The following is a 16,680-nucleotide window of genomic DNA, read 5'->3' as shown; positions in this document are numbered from 1 at the left end:
ATCACTGTAGAGCCTTCAGGTGAAATGATCTCTAATTTGCATAAGGTTAAAATGTTTCGACCTTGGTTTGCTCGTGTTTTTCATATCACCAGTCAGTCCTGTGTGGACTAGAGCTCCACAAGCAATGAAAAGTAATGTTATGTCCCAGTGATAACAAATTAGAAGAAACTGTTACCTCAGAAATCTAAAGTCATCCTGCAGACAACTATGAAATTTATATTGCATGCAATTTCAGACAGAAAAGAAATAACCATTTTCTGAAAAAAAAAAGTTTTCAAGTGGTTATACTTTCAACATGAATGGGCTAAATTGCATTGACCTTTGAGCTGGCTTCTATGTAGATTTATTGTTTACTGCAGCTCATTGTTTGGGTTTTCCAGGCAGCAACTTTGCCAATTTGGTGCAGATTCACCTCATCAGCATTTATTTCAGCTGTGGCGGTTAGTGAAAAAAAAAATCTGAACATTTCATAATGTGATAAATGTAAACATGCACAACCATAAATATCTTACAGGGCTGATAAGAACCATAAGAAGAATGAATATTGCTCTATCACACACCAGATGGCCAGACACACTTCTTCAAATAAATGCTAATGTTGTTCCCAGTGGTGACTGGTGGGAACACTTTTTGGAGGTAAAAATTTCCAAAAACAAAACAACACTGTGATGTTGCCTAGACACTAATGTTAATGTTCCAATACCTCAGATAGATGACTCAGCCAGAGAACAGTGTTCAGTCAGGAAACAAGATTCGTTTATTCAACTGTGTGCAGAGATGTAGAGAGGATGCTTCACAATAGAGATTTACCCCGTCTCCAGTCAAAGACAGAAACAAGCTCAAGTACCCTGATAAGCTAAAATGCAAGTGTCAATTATTGGTTCCAACCGTATATGTGTTAATGATTTTGCAGGAAATTACAGAATTTTCTTTTATTACTGAGAGTTTTTATCTGCATAGAATACTGAACAGCTAATTGAATTGCAGCAGTGAGAGGTGATAGATCCTCTGAGCAAAGCACCCAGGTTTATGAACACTGCTCTTGCAAATGGATCATTTTCATAGGCAACCATCATAAAAACACACTACCTTGTAATTTTAGGTTTTATATCAAACTCTGAAAGGCCATCTGGTTCATCTAGACAGTTTCAAATGTTATTCTCTAAAGGTTTATGCTACAAAAAAGTATACTACCAATAGTAGTTTTTGCTATGAACTGAGTAGGACAATACTTGCATCTATTTTAATTTCATTTTAGAAATATCCTTCTGTTTGGACGATCTGGTTGGTTATATATATCTTCTGGGTGAACCACACAGACTTTTAACAAGGTAGTTTATCAGATTACCTCAACAGGAACTGTTAATGTATAGTGTTGTATACTTTAAAAGTTCCTGTTGGGGAGGAAGCCGGAGAACCAGGAGAGAACCCACACAGACACGGGAAGAACATGCAGACTCCACACAGAGTGGAACTCGAACCCAGAACCGCCTTGCTGTGTGGTGACTACCCACTGTGCCACCGTGCCACCCTTCTTATTAATAAACCCAAATAATTACCTGGTTATTTCAGTAAATCACATAAAATAATTTAAAGTAGATATGATGGCAAAAAATACATAAGTAACACAGAAGTTGTAATGAGTCCTTAAACTGAAACCTGAAAAGGTTTCAGTTGTTGCTGGGTAAAAAACTCATAAACTTCTTCAGTCCTCAGTAAAGTTCTCATCAGAAGTGATTAGAGGTTGAATCCTGACATCACCTCCCCTCCCTGCTGCGACTCCCACCTGTACTTTCACACTGCCCTCCCTAAACTCCAGATCTAATTTAATCAACAGGAGATTAACAGACCATTTTACCCCCCACCACCCCCACCCCCACCCCTCTCATTCAGCCTTACAGTAGCATTAGCATCCCTGTCATGTGCAGCAGCCACAGTGTGCGTGGGAGTTTCCCCGACTCTGTGTGTGAATGTGACTTCAAACTTGTGAGCAGAGGAGAGGCTTCTTTTATCAATGAAGGCTTAACCACAGACTCAAACACACAGAAGCACATGCATCACATGTGCATACATTGACGTGGCTGCATGAATCTTAATACACTGTGGCTGCCCTTTACAAACTGATTACAAGTCTATCACTCTCTGTGTATGACAGTGAAGAAGATCCAGCTGTTTAGATATTGATCCACGGAGGGAAAGCCTGAACCTTGGAGGAGAAGGCATCTCTGTCACAGAACCACTGGCGCTATAATAGACATTGTGAACAACATCCAAGCTGTGTTGAAAAAAAAAAAAAGAGTCACAGCATATGTGGATAGAAGGATTAATGTGCTGCTCCGTGATTTAGCTGGTGGGTGTAATAGCTGGTGTGGGGGCACTTATTGGGTCTGATTCCTGCAAGGCTTCCATAAATAGTCAATGTACATTGATTGCAAATGGCCTCAGATGAAAACCCAGGCTAAATGACTGTGGTGCCATTATATTAGTGAAATGACAAACAACCAAACAGATATCATGAAGCATGAAAGCGTTGCTGATTGATTGTTGCAGCCTTACAAGAAGCAGAGGTTATGCCTGCTTTGTGTGCCTCGGGTATGTGTTCATATGTGTTCTGTTTGTGTCTATTGAATGAGAGTTGTGTTACTGAGTGCATCTTTAATGTTTGGTGAGGCTCTTCTCAATGCAAAGCCATGCAGACTTTCTTGTCGATCCCACCACGACTCTCATTAAAGGCATTAATAGGCTATAGCTGAAACACACCTGGGTCCCCTGGTCTATCTCAGGAGCCCAGAGGAAAGCTGCAGAATGTAGATTTTGCATGAAATCCCAACTAGGAAAAAAATACACTACTTTTGGTCAAAATCTGGACATCATACTTGTGTACATCAGAAAGTGAAGAGTCAACAAAATTTGAAAGCACTCTTTGCCGTTGTGAGGAAAATGCTGCAACATTGCATTATTGAGGGATACACATTACTGGTCTGTTGATGGTCTGTCTGTTGTGTCAATCCTGAGTAAACAGCCACATGGAATAAATAATTGTCTTCACTGTAGCAAAAAAGAGATTGCATCTTACATTTCTGCATATGATAAGAATATTTTCTGGAAAATAACTACTTTGTTGATTTTGTTAGAAGGGTTTGGGTCGATTAGTATGCAATTATCTTAACTTTGCATTTTTTCAAGCTTATTGATTGAAAACAACAAGCCTGGTTTTGTCCAAAGCTCACAAACTCTGCCTCAGCTCAAGTTGTGTTCCTCAGTGGGTTGTATATGCATTTCTTTTTCTTGACCTTACAACCTTAAAAAAAAGACAATTTGTTGTTCTGATAATTTAATGACCTTAAATAGACCGTATTATACTTTTATTCGAAGAATAAGATATTAAATGTTAATTAGTGAGCTGCATCGGAGCAACTCTGACATTTCCATGTTTAATATTAAGGAGTTCAAACTCTTTAGAACAATGTCAGCACTTTCCAAGTAAGATCACTGCAGCCAATGAGAGAGATGTCTCTGATCAGCTGACAGTGCTGCTAGGCAACGGGAAAGATTTTAGCCATTTTGACTGATGTCAGCTAGCATATTACTGTTAACTGAGGTTAAAACTCTCACCTCCAGTTCTCACTGAAGGACAAACTACAGACAATATCATTACAACAATTCCTTCGTCCTCAATCACTGCCTGCGTTTTGCTATCTCACTCTCATTTTGTTTGTTACAATGCTGCGCCTCTAGAGATCACATGAGGCGGTGCGGTCAGAGCTCTCTCTGGCACAAGATCCTTAATGAAATCCTGCAGTGTTATGTACGCATCTTGTAGCCTGTGCATGTTTGAGACTTGAGATCAGATAATCTGTGGAGATTTTTGTAATGTGTTTATGAAGAAATCCATTTTTGAGCCAGGCTTCAGGTATGTGTTATGTAGGGGTTTTTTTTTTAAAGACAGAAGTAGTCCAGTTGATTCCGGCTTCTTCTAGTCTTACAGCAAAGCTAAACAAATCACCTCCCAGCTTTTGCAAACACTACCTGACATGAGAGTGGTATTTGCTAAAGCTACCAACATGTTGAACACCTGTCTGTACTTTTGTGGCAGTGTTTTTGCAGAGCTGACCATCTGTCTTACCTGAACTTCCCGTGCGTGGTAGGCTATGATGAGGCCCAGCAGTATGACTGTGGACAGACTGATGAGACACTTCAGGGCCAGAGAATACATGGAGCTCTGTGGACAGAAATGGACACACAAACCTTAAAAAACTGGTAAGCTAAAAAACATGGGATTTTGCTTTAAGGGTTATTCGAACATTCTCAACAAAAGGACAAATAACTTTCACACCTTTTAAAATCCAATTCAACATGGAGCAGTTCCCAGTTTCACAATGTCCTCAAAAACAGTAAGGATCAAAATTATAAGGCTTCCAAATGCTGCACAGAAGTAAAATGATAGCACTTTTAATTTTTGATCATTCCCCACTCAAGCTTCAAAAATCCCCTCCATGTCTGGATTCACAGGATTAATAATCAATGCAATGGGGAACTTGAGATCAATACAACTGACGGCATGCCAGTGATTTCTTAAACGCTCTTTCCTCAAACGTTCAGAGCCCAGATACATTAAGTGGTTTGAATTTGTGTGTGCACACATCTGCAGGATAGACGCACACATATTAATTCATTACTTTATTTACACACCTTGTTTGTACCAAGATATAAGCTGTAAGATCACTGGGAAAAAGGGCAGCTATTTCAGAATATAGTTTAACTGGTAACAGCATGTTTGGTCTTTAGGAATTGTCCAATTCTCTAAAGCCAAAAAGACACAAAGTTGTGTTTTCCTTTTCATAGGACTTGTTTGCAAAAAAAAAAAAAAAGAGAGTATCAGCAGACATTAAAATTCTGTTAAAGGCACTTTAAAAAAAAAAAAAAAAGCTACACGTGTCTCAGGTAAGTCTTTCTTTAAAGTAGCTTTTATTGTGTGTTCCTAAACAATCATGCAAAATGTTGAACTGATTCTGACTTGCTGACCTTTTACTACAGAACAATTTTGTCTGTGAAATCCACCACATATTTTTTGTCAATATTTTATTTCTAAATTGCTGACAAAAATGAAATATGAGGGAAAATAATTGTGTTCCCATAGTTTAAAATGTCAGGGAAAATAGGAACATAAATACTGGCATTTACATCTTCATTTTACATCTTACATTTACAAATTTCACAATCAATGAATTGATTTGTTTTAATGCTAAAACCATGTTTATAATAACAAAGTGGAATACACTTAAAAAGATGAATTGTAAAATGCATTCATTCCTGATGTCCCAAATATCAAAGGATGGACACAATGATTTACTGCCGTCTTCAAAAAGTGTGCCATTTTAAGTATGCATCCAAGCAAATCCGATATTTCAGCTATTCCACATAATTCTTTAAAACAATTGGCTGTAGTCACTCTCTCTATCCAGCTGAGAATTTCACATAAATACACATATTACTCAGCCTTTCCATCAGTATGTTATTAAGTAGAATCTACACTGCGTTTTAGATTCATGAATATATATTGTGAGTTAGTCTTGTACAGAATAGAGAGTGCTAGTGTGTTACTGTGTCTATTTAGGGTCTCTGTAGATGCTTTGTGGGCTTAATAGTATTCATTCAGCATCACATAAACACTTAGAAACACTCTCAGTCTAGATTGTTAATTCTCATGACTCTCTCATCTTCTGAGAATTCTTTATTCATATAATTAACAGATTCTGTGAGTACTGAACGTGTAACTGGGTAGCTTTTCTTTCCACCTTACAGAGACTCACATAAGCACATAGCAGCAATGCTTTAAGTGAGTATTGTTCTCACATCAGTCTGGCTATGGGCCACTGCACAACACTGAGAAAATCCCATCTAGCTTCAGCTCTCTGCTGATTTCCTCTATCAGCTTGCACAAAGCACTTCTTCTGTCTGTTTGTCTTTATTTTCTCCATTTTCTTTTCTTGTCTCAGTCCTTCTCTCTTCGGCTAACATCTCATTTCTACTCGCTGGGTGCAAAGAAACCGAATATTGTTGTGTTATGAGGAAAATGTAGTCAAGGATTTCAGTCCTTCTCAATGTATTTACCTTCTGTTCTGTCCAGGTGCGTTTCAAGTTTGTAGTTCTGCCTGTTTAGAGAATAACATAACTAGGATAAGTGTATATGACTATATGCTCGCCTTCTTTATTTTTCCAGTAGTGTTTTCACTCTAATTGGTTGACATGATGCCATTAATTTCTAGAAACTAGACACTTCTGTCTGTTTGCAATTCTAAATGAATGCACCTGCATTAAAGTCTAGACTAAGGCAGCAACAGTGAGGCTAAAGGCTTGCTCATTATTCAACATGAACATGGACAGCTGTCAGGTGCACACATATTACAACCTGTTGATCTAGAAAACAAGATAGCGTTCTTATGAGAGCAATAAGGAAAAAAATAATTTGCGTACCTTAAAGGTAGATTAGACAAACTAAATTCTAAAAGTGTGGATCGCAATAGATTTCTCCAGTCAGCCTCTCTTTCTAATGTTTCCATTCATACGTGTCTTTTACAACAACGGTAACGGTTCATCTCTCCTACACTCAACTTGCCTCACTTCATTTTTTGTTAGCACACTTTCATTTACACTACAGCTGTAGTACCTCCTCAATGTAGCCGGTTGCCATAGTGACACACCACAAACATAATGTAGTGTCATTGTCAAATTGACAGGGTGCCATTTCACCTAACGAAGTAACATCCTCATGTCCTCCATTACCCCCAGTGAAAATTTCTGTGTTTCTTTTTTTTTTTTTGTATTTGTTCGTATCTCAGTGATGACACATGGTAGTGTTGATTCTTTCTGACTGATTAGTGCCTCCACAGTTGCATCTAGTATCACCTTGACTTCTTTAGACCCTCAACAGAGCTGAAACCAAAATTAGCACCAGGTACCAGGCATCATATTTGCCAATGTAAATGCACAAAAAGAAAGAAGGGTAGAGGCCTGACGACCCGACTTCGTTGGTGTAAAAGTATGGAAGCAAGCCCAAATAGTGAGGAAAATGTAGTCAAAGACTTTTTTGCAGCAAAGTAGGAATATAGAATTAAAAATTGTTCCAGCATCAAGATGTCAATGTGCTCATGTACAATTATTATTATGCAGACAAGTTAAGCCAAAAATGTCACATTACAACGTACATTTTTTTCCACTTTATCAGATATTACAAGATACGTCTTTGTCAATTGCAAGAAGTGCAAACTACGAAATGTTTTTGGGTGTGCCAATGTCAACAGGAGTTTCCTGTTAATTTTCCTTATCGCAAGGCCATGATTTCCTCTTTCATCAGTTAGACAAACTCTTCTTGATGGATTTCTATTTAACTTGTTAGGTGAGCAACTGTTGACCCTTGCCCTCTACTGGATGACCTTCAAGTGAAGAAATATCTTCTTCCAAAATAACTCTCCACCTGTTTTCTCCCCACTGTTCCAGCCACATACCGCAATAATAAAAGCAGAAGATTGGGTGGCAGAGGTTTGACCCAATTATGTTTGAAGTTGGGCGGGAGAACTCTTTTGTTTAGAGAAGAACAGTTTTTTCCAACACAAGGAAAATTATTATTAATTTTATCTTGATACATGGATAATACAAGGTGAAAATCAAGTGAAAATTTCAGTAACTTTTCACTTCACAATATACATTATATTTCAGAAAAACTGGTGGAGATTATAGATGCAGTAATGTCATGTTTTCAAAAGTTTGGGACGTACTCTTCATCTTCCAAGAGTACTTCCTGGAACATATGTGGAGTTAGAGTCATAAGCTATTCAGTTATATTTCACATAAAAGCTGGAAAAAAAGAACAAATAGACAGCTTGTTTTGTATAAATTTTGAAAATGCATAGAATGGCTATTTATAGCTCACTAACTAACAAATGGTTGTGATTTAAAATGAATATAATGTTTGGACACAATGAAGACTAACAGGCCTGAACAGGGAGTTGTGGCCTATAACTTCTTGTTAAACGAAGAGACTACTTTAATGTACAGTGTACAGGCAGGAGGAAAGCTGCAAATGTTCAAGGCAACAGAATTCTATTCAGAGGTTTCAGTGTTGGGCCGATGATATTGTGCGTACTGGCTCAGTATCACATCACCATGTCACACTGCAGTGAACAGAAAAGAGTCCTCATTAATGTTAGTAGTCTATCTAGGCAGATGGAGAACTTGTGTTCATGAATAACATAAATACATATTTAACTATCTTCAAAACCAGACACAGGATAATAGATAGGTGGCTGATTCCATAGCAACAACAGCACAAACTTAATCCTTTATCGTTATATTTGTGAGATTCTAGACATCCAAATCAATGAGCAGAAGGATGAAAACAAAAGCTGGTGACCTGTGTGTCATCATACAGGGAAGTTGTGGAATTAAATATACGTTGGAACATCTTTTACATTCAGGATGTATTTTTGCAAGTGTGTCTCCTCTCCTGTTTCCTTTTGTGCATAAGAGTGTGACTGGTGTGTGTTGATCCAAGACGCTGTGAGCCGACGGAGATAACAGGCTTTTGGAGCTTCTTGGTTAATAAGCAGAGGAGCACACACACACACACACACACACACACACACACACACACACACACACACACACACACACACACACACATACACACACAGGTAGAATCTATTGATTCTACCTGTGATTTTAGAATGAGGGTTTTCCCTAATTTTTTCTCCACCTCATTGACACAGATGCTAAAGTGAATCCAGGCTTTATCTTCACTTTGCTCCTGGTAAGTTGCTCTCTACATGTGTCGGTGATGCATGTGAATGTGTGTGTGCTCTCCCTGTCAGAGTGCCTTCTTGCAATCAGTCTCCAGGGAAACAGGCAGTAGACACAGGAGCGATGTTACCTTTTCCAGGATTAACAGACAGACACACACTTGACTGCACGTTGACACACACCATTACAGGCCTACACACTCAATTAAATCCAGACAAAGGTAGATGTGAATGCACGCGCACACAAACGCACTAGCAGGTGCATCCATGTACTAACACAACAGAACTGAATACATAGAGACCTGACAAAACACAGTCCAAATGTGTATATACACAGAGGAGACAAGTCAGTGACGTGAATGTTTATGTTACTAGTGGATGATGCAAGCTACAACGTACCCATGTGTACCAACACACTGACACGTTCAGAAAGAGGTAGCTTAGCCTTGTTACACTGAAAGAAACAAGCATAATTGTACTTGTTCAATGTGAGACCTGTGGGATCTGCCGTCCCACAGAATCCTTGAACATGAAGGGAGTGTGGAGAGAAGGGAAAGGGGGAGGAAGGAAGGGACAGGATGGGAGTGAGGCTCAAAAATGCTGAGATGGAGGATTGCTCTTTCAAAGAGTATGGCGGTTGATTTTGCTTTAAATTTATCAACAGTATTTATTTTACTTATTCATAAATTCTCTGATAATCTTTGTGTATTTTTGGGGGAAAAAATAACACAGCAACTGTAAGTGGCCTTGCAGAGCAACGCCTGTAAAGGTTCCAGTAAATGACTGAAAGAAAGGTCACAGAAAGGAGGGGGAGTGAGGATAAAGAGATGCAGTGCTGAGGGAACATAGGAGGTGTTGTAAGCTTGCTAAAACTGCACTGACCTCTTACTCCCCATAAGTGAGAAGATGGAAAGAAGGAATGTGGTGAAGAAGTATGCAAGGAGACAGGAAGTGAGAGCTGCCACTAATCTGTGAAATCCTTTGCTTGTGGTGAAAAAAAAGCACAGTTAAAGAGTATATGATACACACAAACACACAAACAAACACGCACACACATACACACAGACACACACGCGCACACACAAAGCACCCATCTGGATGCCGAGGTGTTGAGTGTGGGTCCTGACAGTGTGACAGGTGAAGCCAACAGCAGCTGTGCATTCCCTCAGAATAGTCACGTACCATTGCTGGCTGGAGTGTGGCGTGGAGCCGAGGCCCCGAGGTGCCGCATGGGCCCTTGTGTAATGATCTATTGATCTGATAGTGACAGGCCACATGCTGAGATCCTAGGTGTTCAAGGTTCTTGGTTATTCTCAGATAGAGACACATGTCAAACTAGGAGATGCTCATAAAAGAGGTTTTAAAAGAGACACTGTCATTGCACTGCTATTATCATTTTGATGTGACAAGGTCCTGGGTCAGTGTCACACTGGTAACGCAGGTCACATAAAGAGCATATAAAAATACATTGTGATGTCTGACAGTATGGATTCTCTAATAGCGTGTCTATAACTATGTTATTTTGGCAGTTGCACGCATTTTACGGGTAAGCTCGCACTTCTGCCTAAGAGCAAATTAAATTATTTCACATTCATGAATTATTTCATCATCTAATATTCCCCCGCATAATCTATCTTGGCACAGCAACTGTGATTGGACACTTAATGATACAGAAATTCCCTGCCATTGCCTTGAGCACTGAATATCAAGAGTGAAAGAAGTTTTCAGACACTTTAATTATTGCTGTCAGTAAATACCACAAAAATTATTAAACATTTTTTAGCTGTAAAAACTCATTGAAGTTGAAGTCCATTATGTATTAGGACTAAAATGTAAAAGTGCATGTGTTGCAGAAAAAGACATCTTGTGAGTGATACATTACACTATATAAGACGATTTCCCGCAAGCTTTCTTTTACGACCTCTCAAAGATGATTTTCAATACACGGTCTGCAACCTAGCACCTCTAGAAGCCCGCATCCATTTGCAATGTGCGGGTGTGTTTCTGGTTGGGGAGTGCATGTGTGGGTGAGTAATTATCAATAATCAATAGAGGAAATCATTCAAGGCTTCCACTCTAGCCTGGTTTAAAGCAGTGCAACTCCCTCTCAGTTCTCTCTTTCATCCTCATGTTCTATGCTCATTTTTCACAACAAGAAGCAGCCTTTTTTCCACCACGATTATCTAAGCGAGGACTCGCTCTGATGGAATTCCAGTTTGTCCCCAACAGTATCTGTTGGGGACAAACCAAATATGCAACAGCAAGAGAAATAATGTGGAAATCTGCATTTAAAAGTGATTTTTGGGGAAGTATAGTTAACTCTTTGGATGCAACCTGCTTTTTAAAATGTAGAATCCTAAAAAGGAGACAAAAAAGATAAAAATTCTACCTCACGACTGACTTCAGGTGCTTTTCCCAACCACAAAAGTAGTGCGGTGGGGGATGGAGTCCCATCATACTGTCCATCATGTTTTGGTTTCCATAGCAGAATTTTATTTTGTGGATTGATCTGTGGCTCATTCTGGTAGCTGGGTTCGTTTCCACACTTGATCTCAAAAACTATTCAAAATGTGTTAAAATAACTTCATACACACAACAACCATGTTTCCATGGTTACAAGCTGAATCTAGGACTATTCTGTGAATGAGGTTTGCCACAGATGAAGGTTTATGAGCACAAGTATCTATCTATCTATCTATCTATCTATCTATCTATCTATCTATCTATCTATCTATCTATCTATCTATCTATCTATCTATCTATCTATCTATCTATCTATCTATCTATCTATCTATCTATCTATCTATCTATCTATCTATCTATCTATCTATCTATCTATCTATCTACGGTGGAGAGTGAGTATACTAGATATAACGGAACCTTTCTGTGATGGTTCCTGGGTGTGTGAGATCATAGCTGTGTGTCCCTCAGGCATTATCAGACCAGGATCAGGCTTTTGTCTTTGTCCAGTGAAGTGCACCCCTGACGGTTGTATTTCATGCCTGTTTTAATGAACATAGATAGCTCTGGCAAACACAATGGCTGTCTTCCTCATGATTGCAGCTGTCAATCAAATTTTATTGATGGACACTTCCACCAATTTCAAGAGAAGATGCTATTGGTCAGAGCTCTCGGAACTAAATCAAGCTTTTCATTACCATCCTCCCCTTTTCCCTGCTTCCTCTCTCCCAGCTTCTTTTTCTTTCAATCACACAGCTCCAGTTTTTTGCCCACTACAATGGCAGAGTAAGAGGGAAAGTGAGGGGATAAATGAAAGCAAAAACAAAAAAGGAAAGCAGAATAAAGAGACAGGCATGGAGTTGAAATAAAAGAGACAGTTGGAGACATTACCGGAGTCTGCTGTCTCCTTCAGGCAGGAGAATCGGTCGACAGAAAGGAAGAAAAGAGGTGAATAGAAACTGGAGAAAGAAATTTCAAACCATGAATTTTAATGAAGCAAGGTTTGGCCTTTAAGACTGTAGATTTCATACAGTAATGAGTGTCGACACAAAGAGAAACAAAAGAAGCAAAGACACAATCGGACCACAACAGGCAGGTTTTTCTAGCAATGACTAATTCAGAGGGAGACCAAGTGTGAGCTGAAGACCAAGGACTATAAACTGAATCAAAGAAAGAGAGAGATAGAGTCACACCCATCTAGCGTGTCCAATGATCCATTCATGACAGGCTTCATAAGAGGAAGTAATATTTCCACCTTATTAGGTCAAGTAAACCCACCTTCTGTGACATGGCAGACAGATGAAGGGACGGGAACATGGAATGAAGGATGATTGTATCAAAGGTGAGCAAGGCATGCTCTAAAATGTGTCTCACACACACAAACACACTAGCACAGCCAAAATAACCACACAATAGCAGCCAGGGGCCAATTCAGCTTATTAGACTCCCCATTAAACAGACAAATGAGATTCTGGCCTCCTACTGATAATCTACCCGGCTGTCCTCTGCATCCCTGTATTACATCACCAAGAAATGCAACTGTCAAGCCTGGTCATTAGAGTACACAACCCTCCAACAACAAGAGCATGGTGCAGGTCAGACACTCACGGACATGGTGATTAACCGGTGAAAGCTTGCTCTAATTATCTGTCCACTGATCCATTCCAGAGTCAAAGTTGAGGCAACTTGATAACGTGGGAATTGAGGACATGGGCCATTAAACACTCTTGGTTTTGTTCCGACAAACGACCTTTTTACTTCTGCCAGTCCTGTAATTTTTCTTGGGAACTATCAGAATAAACCCAAAAATACTAATGAAATTATTATACTTTACTGGAGAACACAAATCTCCATAAAGGCAGTTCAGTTTCCATATTATGTCATTGGCACTAAAAGCAATTGCCCCATTATAGTTTGGAGATTCTAGCTAACCACCATCGCAAAATGCTACAACCATCATTATGGCCTGAGGAAACATTTTGGATCTTTATTAACACTTTAAATCTACTGAGGATACATGACTGGGGAAATGTACCAGTTTGATACTGCACCTCCATGGCTTTGAGAGACCTATTAAGAATTTTTCTTCTTAAAAATAATAGCAGTAGAGGCCAAGATTTTGAAGCCAAGAGTCTGTCTCCTGGAACACTAATTCCTTCATGTCTCATCATGCAACTCTATGGGGATCTTTCATTGGAGCCTTGGACCCTTCCTTTGTTCCATTTTGTAACAAAGACTTCTTTAAATTTTTAGTGTCCAGTGGCATTAGTGCTCTGATCTAAATCAGTGGATTCCCCCATTGAGTGTCAGAGGTTTGTTCCCTCACCTTGGTGTACACGCCCCAGGACAGCTCCGTCTCAATCACCATGACGACAATGCCAAACATCCCGAAGATGAGAGCATAGTCGCTCAGTCTCTTCCTCTTCTCAAACAGCGCCCTGCGGTGCCCCAGTTTGTAACCGATGTTTTGGTTCTTTCGTTTGGGCGCCTTGGAGGTGCTACCCCTGACACTGGTGCCAACCGCAGCAGCACCCCCCTGCCTGCTATTCCTCCCCTGCTGCCCACGTCTGCTCTCCACCAGTGCATGATTCTGGTGGTAGATGGACATCTGGTTGGATGTTGAGTCTGTGATGTCATACCCACCTCTGGGGTACGGTGAGTCTTTGGATGAAATGACAATCTCTGGAGGGCTTTGAATTGGGGGTTGATTGGTAGAGGACTGGGCCACTGTGGAGGTAGGAGGGGCTTCTCGCTGTCGGTCATACCCCCCTGAAGCTGTTGCACCTGCAACAGCTGAAACACCGCCCTCTTTGGTTTCGCTGCTGCTGTCTGATTCGATGAGGTTTCTGCGGGAGGCGCTGAGGCGGCTTAGGGGCTTCATGACCCCACCTGTGTACTTACAGGAGCTCATGGCAATCTCTGTGAATGGGTTACTGTCCCTACGGTGGACCAGAGGGCTGGCCTGTCGGTGTTTGCATCCCCTCTCTCTCTCCCTGTCACGCTCTCTGTCTCTCTCCCGCTCCATGGAGGGAGAGTGGGAGGAGTAGAAGAGGGCATTGTAGACAGGGGAGTTGTCCCCGCTCAGGCTGTGCTGTGAGCCCAGGCAGGAGGACAGCGGGGTGCTTGTGGGGTGCAGAGCATTTGGAATGGGTGGGGGCAGAGGCTGGGCTCCGGAGGATGAAAGAGGCAACTTGGGGAGCGATACTGTAGGCAAGCTGGGTGTGGCAAGGGATGGGGAGGGGGTGCTGCCATTTAGGCGGTCAAGGCTGGAGCCTCCCATGTGGTTGGAGTGGTTTGATCCTGGCTGGTTGCCAGTGGTAGAAGGAAGGGATATACTTCCCAGGGGAAGAAGAAAGCGCTGGTCCTCATCCTCACTTCCTCCTAGAAGAGCCAAGCCCAGAGAGGGGGGAGGCTCCATGGTCACGATTGTGGACACACACCTGTATCAAACACAGAAAACAAGAGAACTCTTGAGAATAATATTTATCATGATTGTTGTAATGAAGACAAAACAGACAAAGAATGGCTGCAATGAGGTGGTTTGTGATGGATCATGGTTCTCCAAAGACTAAAGATGTCTAACACAAAAGGCCAGCAGAGCGAAGAAAAGTAGCCATAGTTGGGGGAATACGGTCTTCCTTGAGTTGTGTTTCAGTCAGCTGCCCAGTCAGCCCCTCTCAGCAGTCAAGCTGTTTCCCAGTCTGTTCTTATTTTGTCACAACCTACAATGCTTTCAGCAGTCTGTGGCACAAAATGTCATCTGTGTTACATTTATATTAACCAGGAGGTCGGTGCAAATCCTCCATGGAAAGGAGATGATACTCGGAGAGTAATAGCAATCAACAGCAGTCATTTCTGATGCATGATAAATACTGTGGCAGTGAATGCATCATATGCATAACTTGTCCACATTTGGTTGCGTTTGATCCAAAACAATAACCTACTTTCAGTATGATATAACCAGACACCTTCACAGCCCCCTCCTCTCTGTCTGCTTCTCTACCTACCTCCTACCGCTTCTCTTTTAGTCTATGTCCCCCAGGTTAGTTGTGTTGAATGACTGGCTGGATGAAAATACACCACCACACTTTTTCTTTTTCGTGTTGTCACGGCCATCCCATCATCTTTTTGCTTCACCTCCTTTCATATAGATCCCTCCACAGGTTCCTCGTTTGTCTCCCGAAATTGCGCGTCGCTCTCTACAGATGTTGCCTCCGTCCTCTCCCACTTGATCTGGTCAGTTTGTTTCTCTGCCGATCATCAGCGGTCTCTTGATGGTGTCCATTCCGACCCCGTCAGTGACAATTGGCTCTGGATGTAGAGGAGTAATCCATGACGAATGGATTCTGTCGCTTAACCTGTGGCGGCACATCCAGCATCAAACAGGCAAGAAAAAAAACAACCTGGACGTCAGGTAACAGTCCTCAGATGAGCGGTGGAGCCTAGCATTTGATATGTGACTCCATCGACTTAGACTCAGTCTACAGCTCTGTCTCTTCGCATGTATCCCTCACTCTCTCATCCAACTTCTCTCCCTCTTCCTCCGCCTCCAGCGCAGGCGTTCATTTCCATTGGACGGAATGGGAAATGCGTAAAAGGCGCTGAAAACAGGTGGCAGGATTTGTAAAATGAAGCCGCCAACTATAACTTATTAGACCCAGGTTATTTTAGTGGTTCTTATTTTTACTGTGGCCATAAAAAACGCATTTATGGCTGCTGCCTCTAGAGACCACACGTCTTATCTGACACCTGTAACGCACGTTAGAAGACTCAACGTGAAAATTACTGGCGGGATAATTTCACATTCCCGCAAAAAAGAAAGAAAAAAAAGATATACAATGCAAGTGCACAAAAAAGGGTGAGGCATGGGTAAAGCTGTGACCATGGCTCTGATTCTTCATCTAGTCATTAATAAAACTCCCTTTCAGTCACTGATGGGTCTTGCAGTAACAAGACAAAGATTCCAACTATGACGCATGAATGCGTTTCTGGTTAAGAACACGGTGAATGAAGCTGCGTTTGCAACTGGGATTAATAAAGGTGATTTAAACATTATATTAATAATTGCGACTGTAAAGAAAAATAGACTAAAAAAGTCAAATGCGTAATTTAAAGGAGATGGATTGAATCAATTCATGTTAAGGAGTTTTCTAGTTTCAGGTCCAAAGCATTTTTTTTATTTCAAAATCTGTGTAGTCTAAATCTGACGCATAATACCTAAAGGGGCACACAAAGGCCTCAAAGCTCCATTTAATCACATTAAACCCTAATCTAAATTCAAACAACGCCCTATCAAAATAGCAGCCCCCGTGAAGGCTTCTGTTAAATAAAACAAACAAAACAAGTTCCAGATAGTTCCATGGACGTCCGCCAAGTTGTTAATGCATAGCTTATTAATATGCATAAAAACTATCTTGCAGTT

The 16,680-nt window shown here is 40.8% G+C and overlaps 1 protein-coding gene across 1 annotated transcript in view; it reads right to left on the bottom strand.

The window, feature by feature from the left end:
* The window catches only part of kcnn3 (potassium intermediate/small conductance calcium-activated channel, subfamily N, member 3), a 46,740-nt gene extending 31,021 nt beyond the window's left edge, over positions 1-15,719 (bottom strand). The window contains exons 1-3 of the mRNA XM_068323711.1: positions 15,396-15,719; positions 13,585-14,698; positions 4,127-4,222 (exon numbers count right to left, since the gene is read on the bottom strand). Of these exons, the coding sequence (XP_068179812.1) occupies positions 4,127-4,222; positions 13,585-14,676 (1,188 nt within the window). The 5' untranslated portion in view covers positions 14,677-14,698; positions 15,396-15,719. The remainder of the gene's footprint in view (positions 1-4,126; positions 4,223-13,584; positions 14,699-15,395) is intronic.
* Positions 15,720-16,680: the final 961 nt, after the last annotated feature.

Source organism: Antennarius striatus, chromosome 9, assembly GCF_040054535.1.
Source record: "Antennarius striatus isolate MH-2024 chromosome 9, ASM4005453v1, whole genome shotgun sequence".
Taxonomy (NCBI): Eukaryota; Metazoa; Chordata; class Actinopteri; order Lophiiformes; family Antennariidae; genus Antennarius; species Antennarius striatus.
The sequence above is the reverse complement of the archived record's forward strand: the minus strand, read 5'-3'. Positions and strand labels throughout refer to the sequence as shown.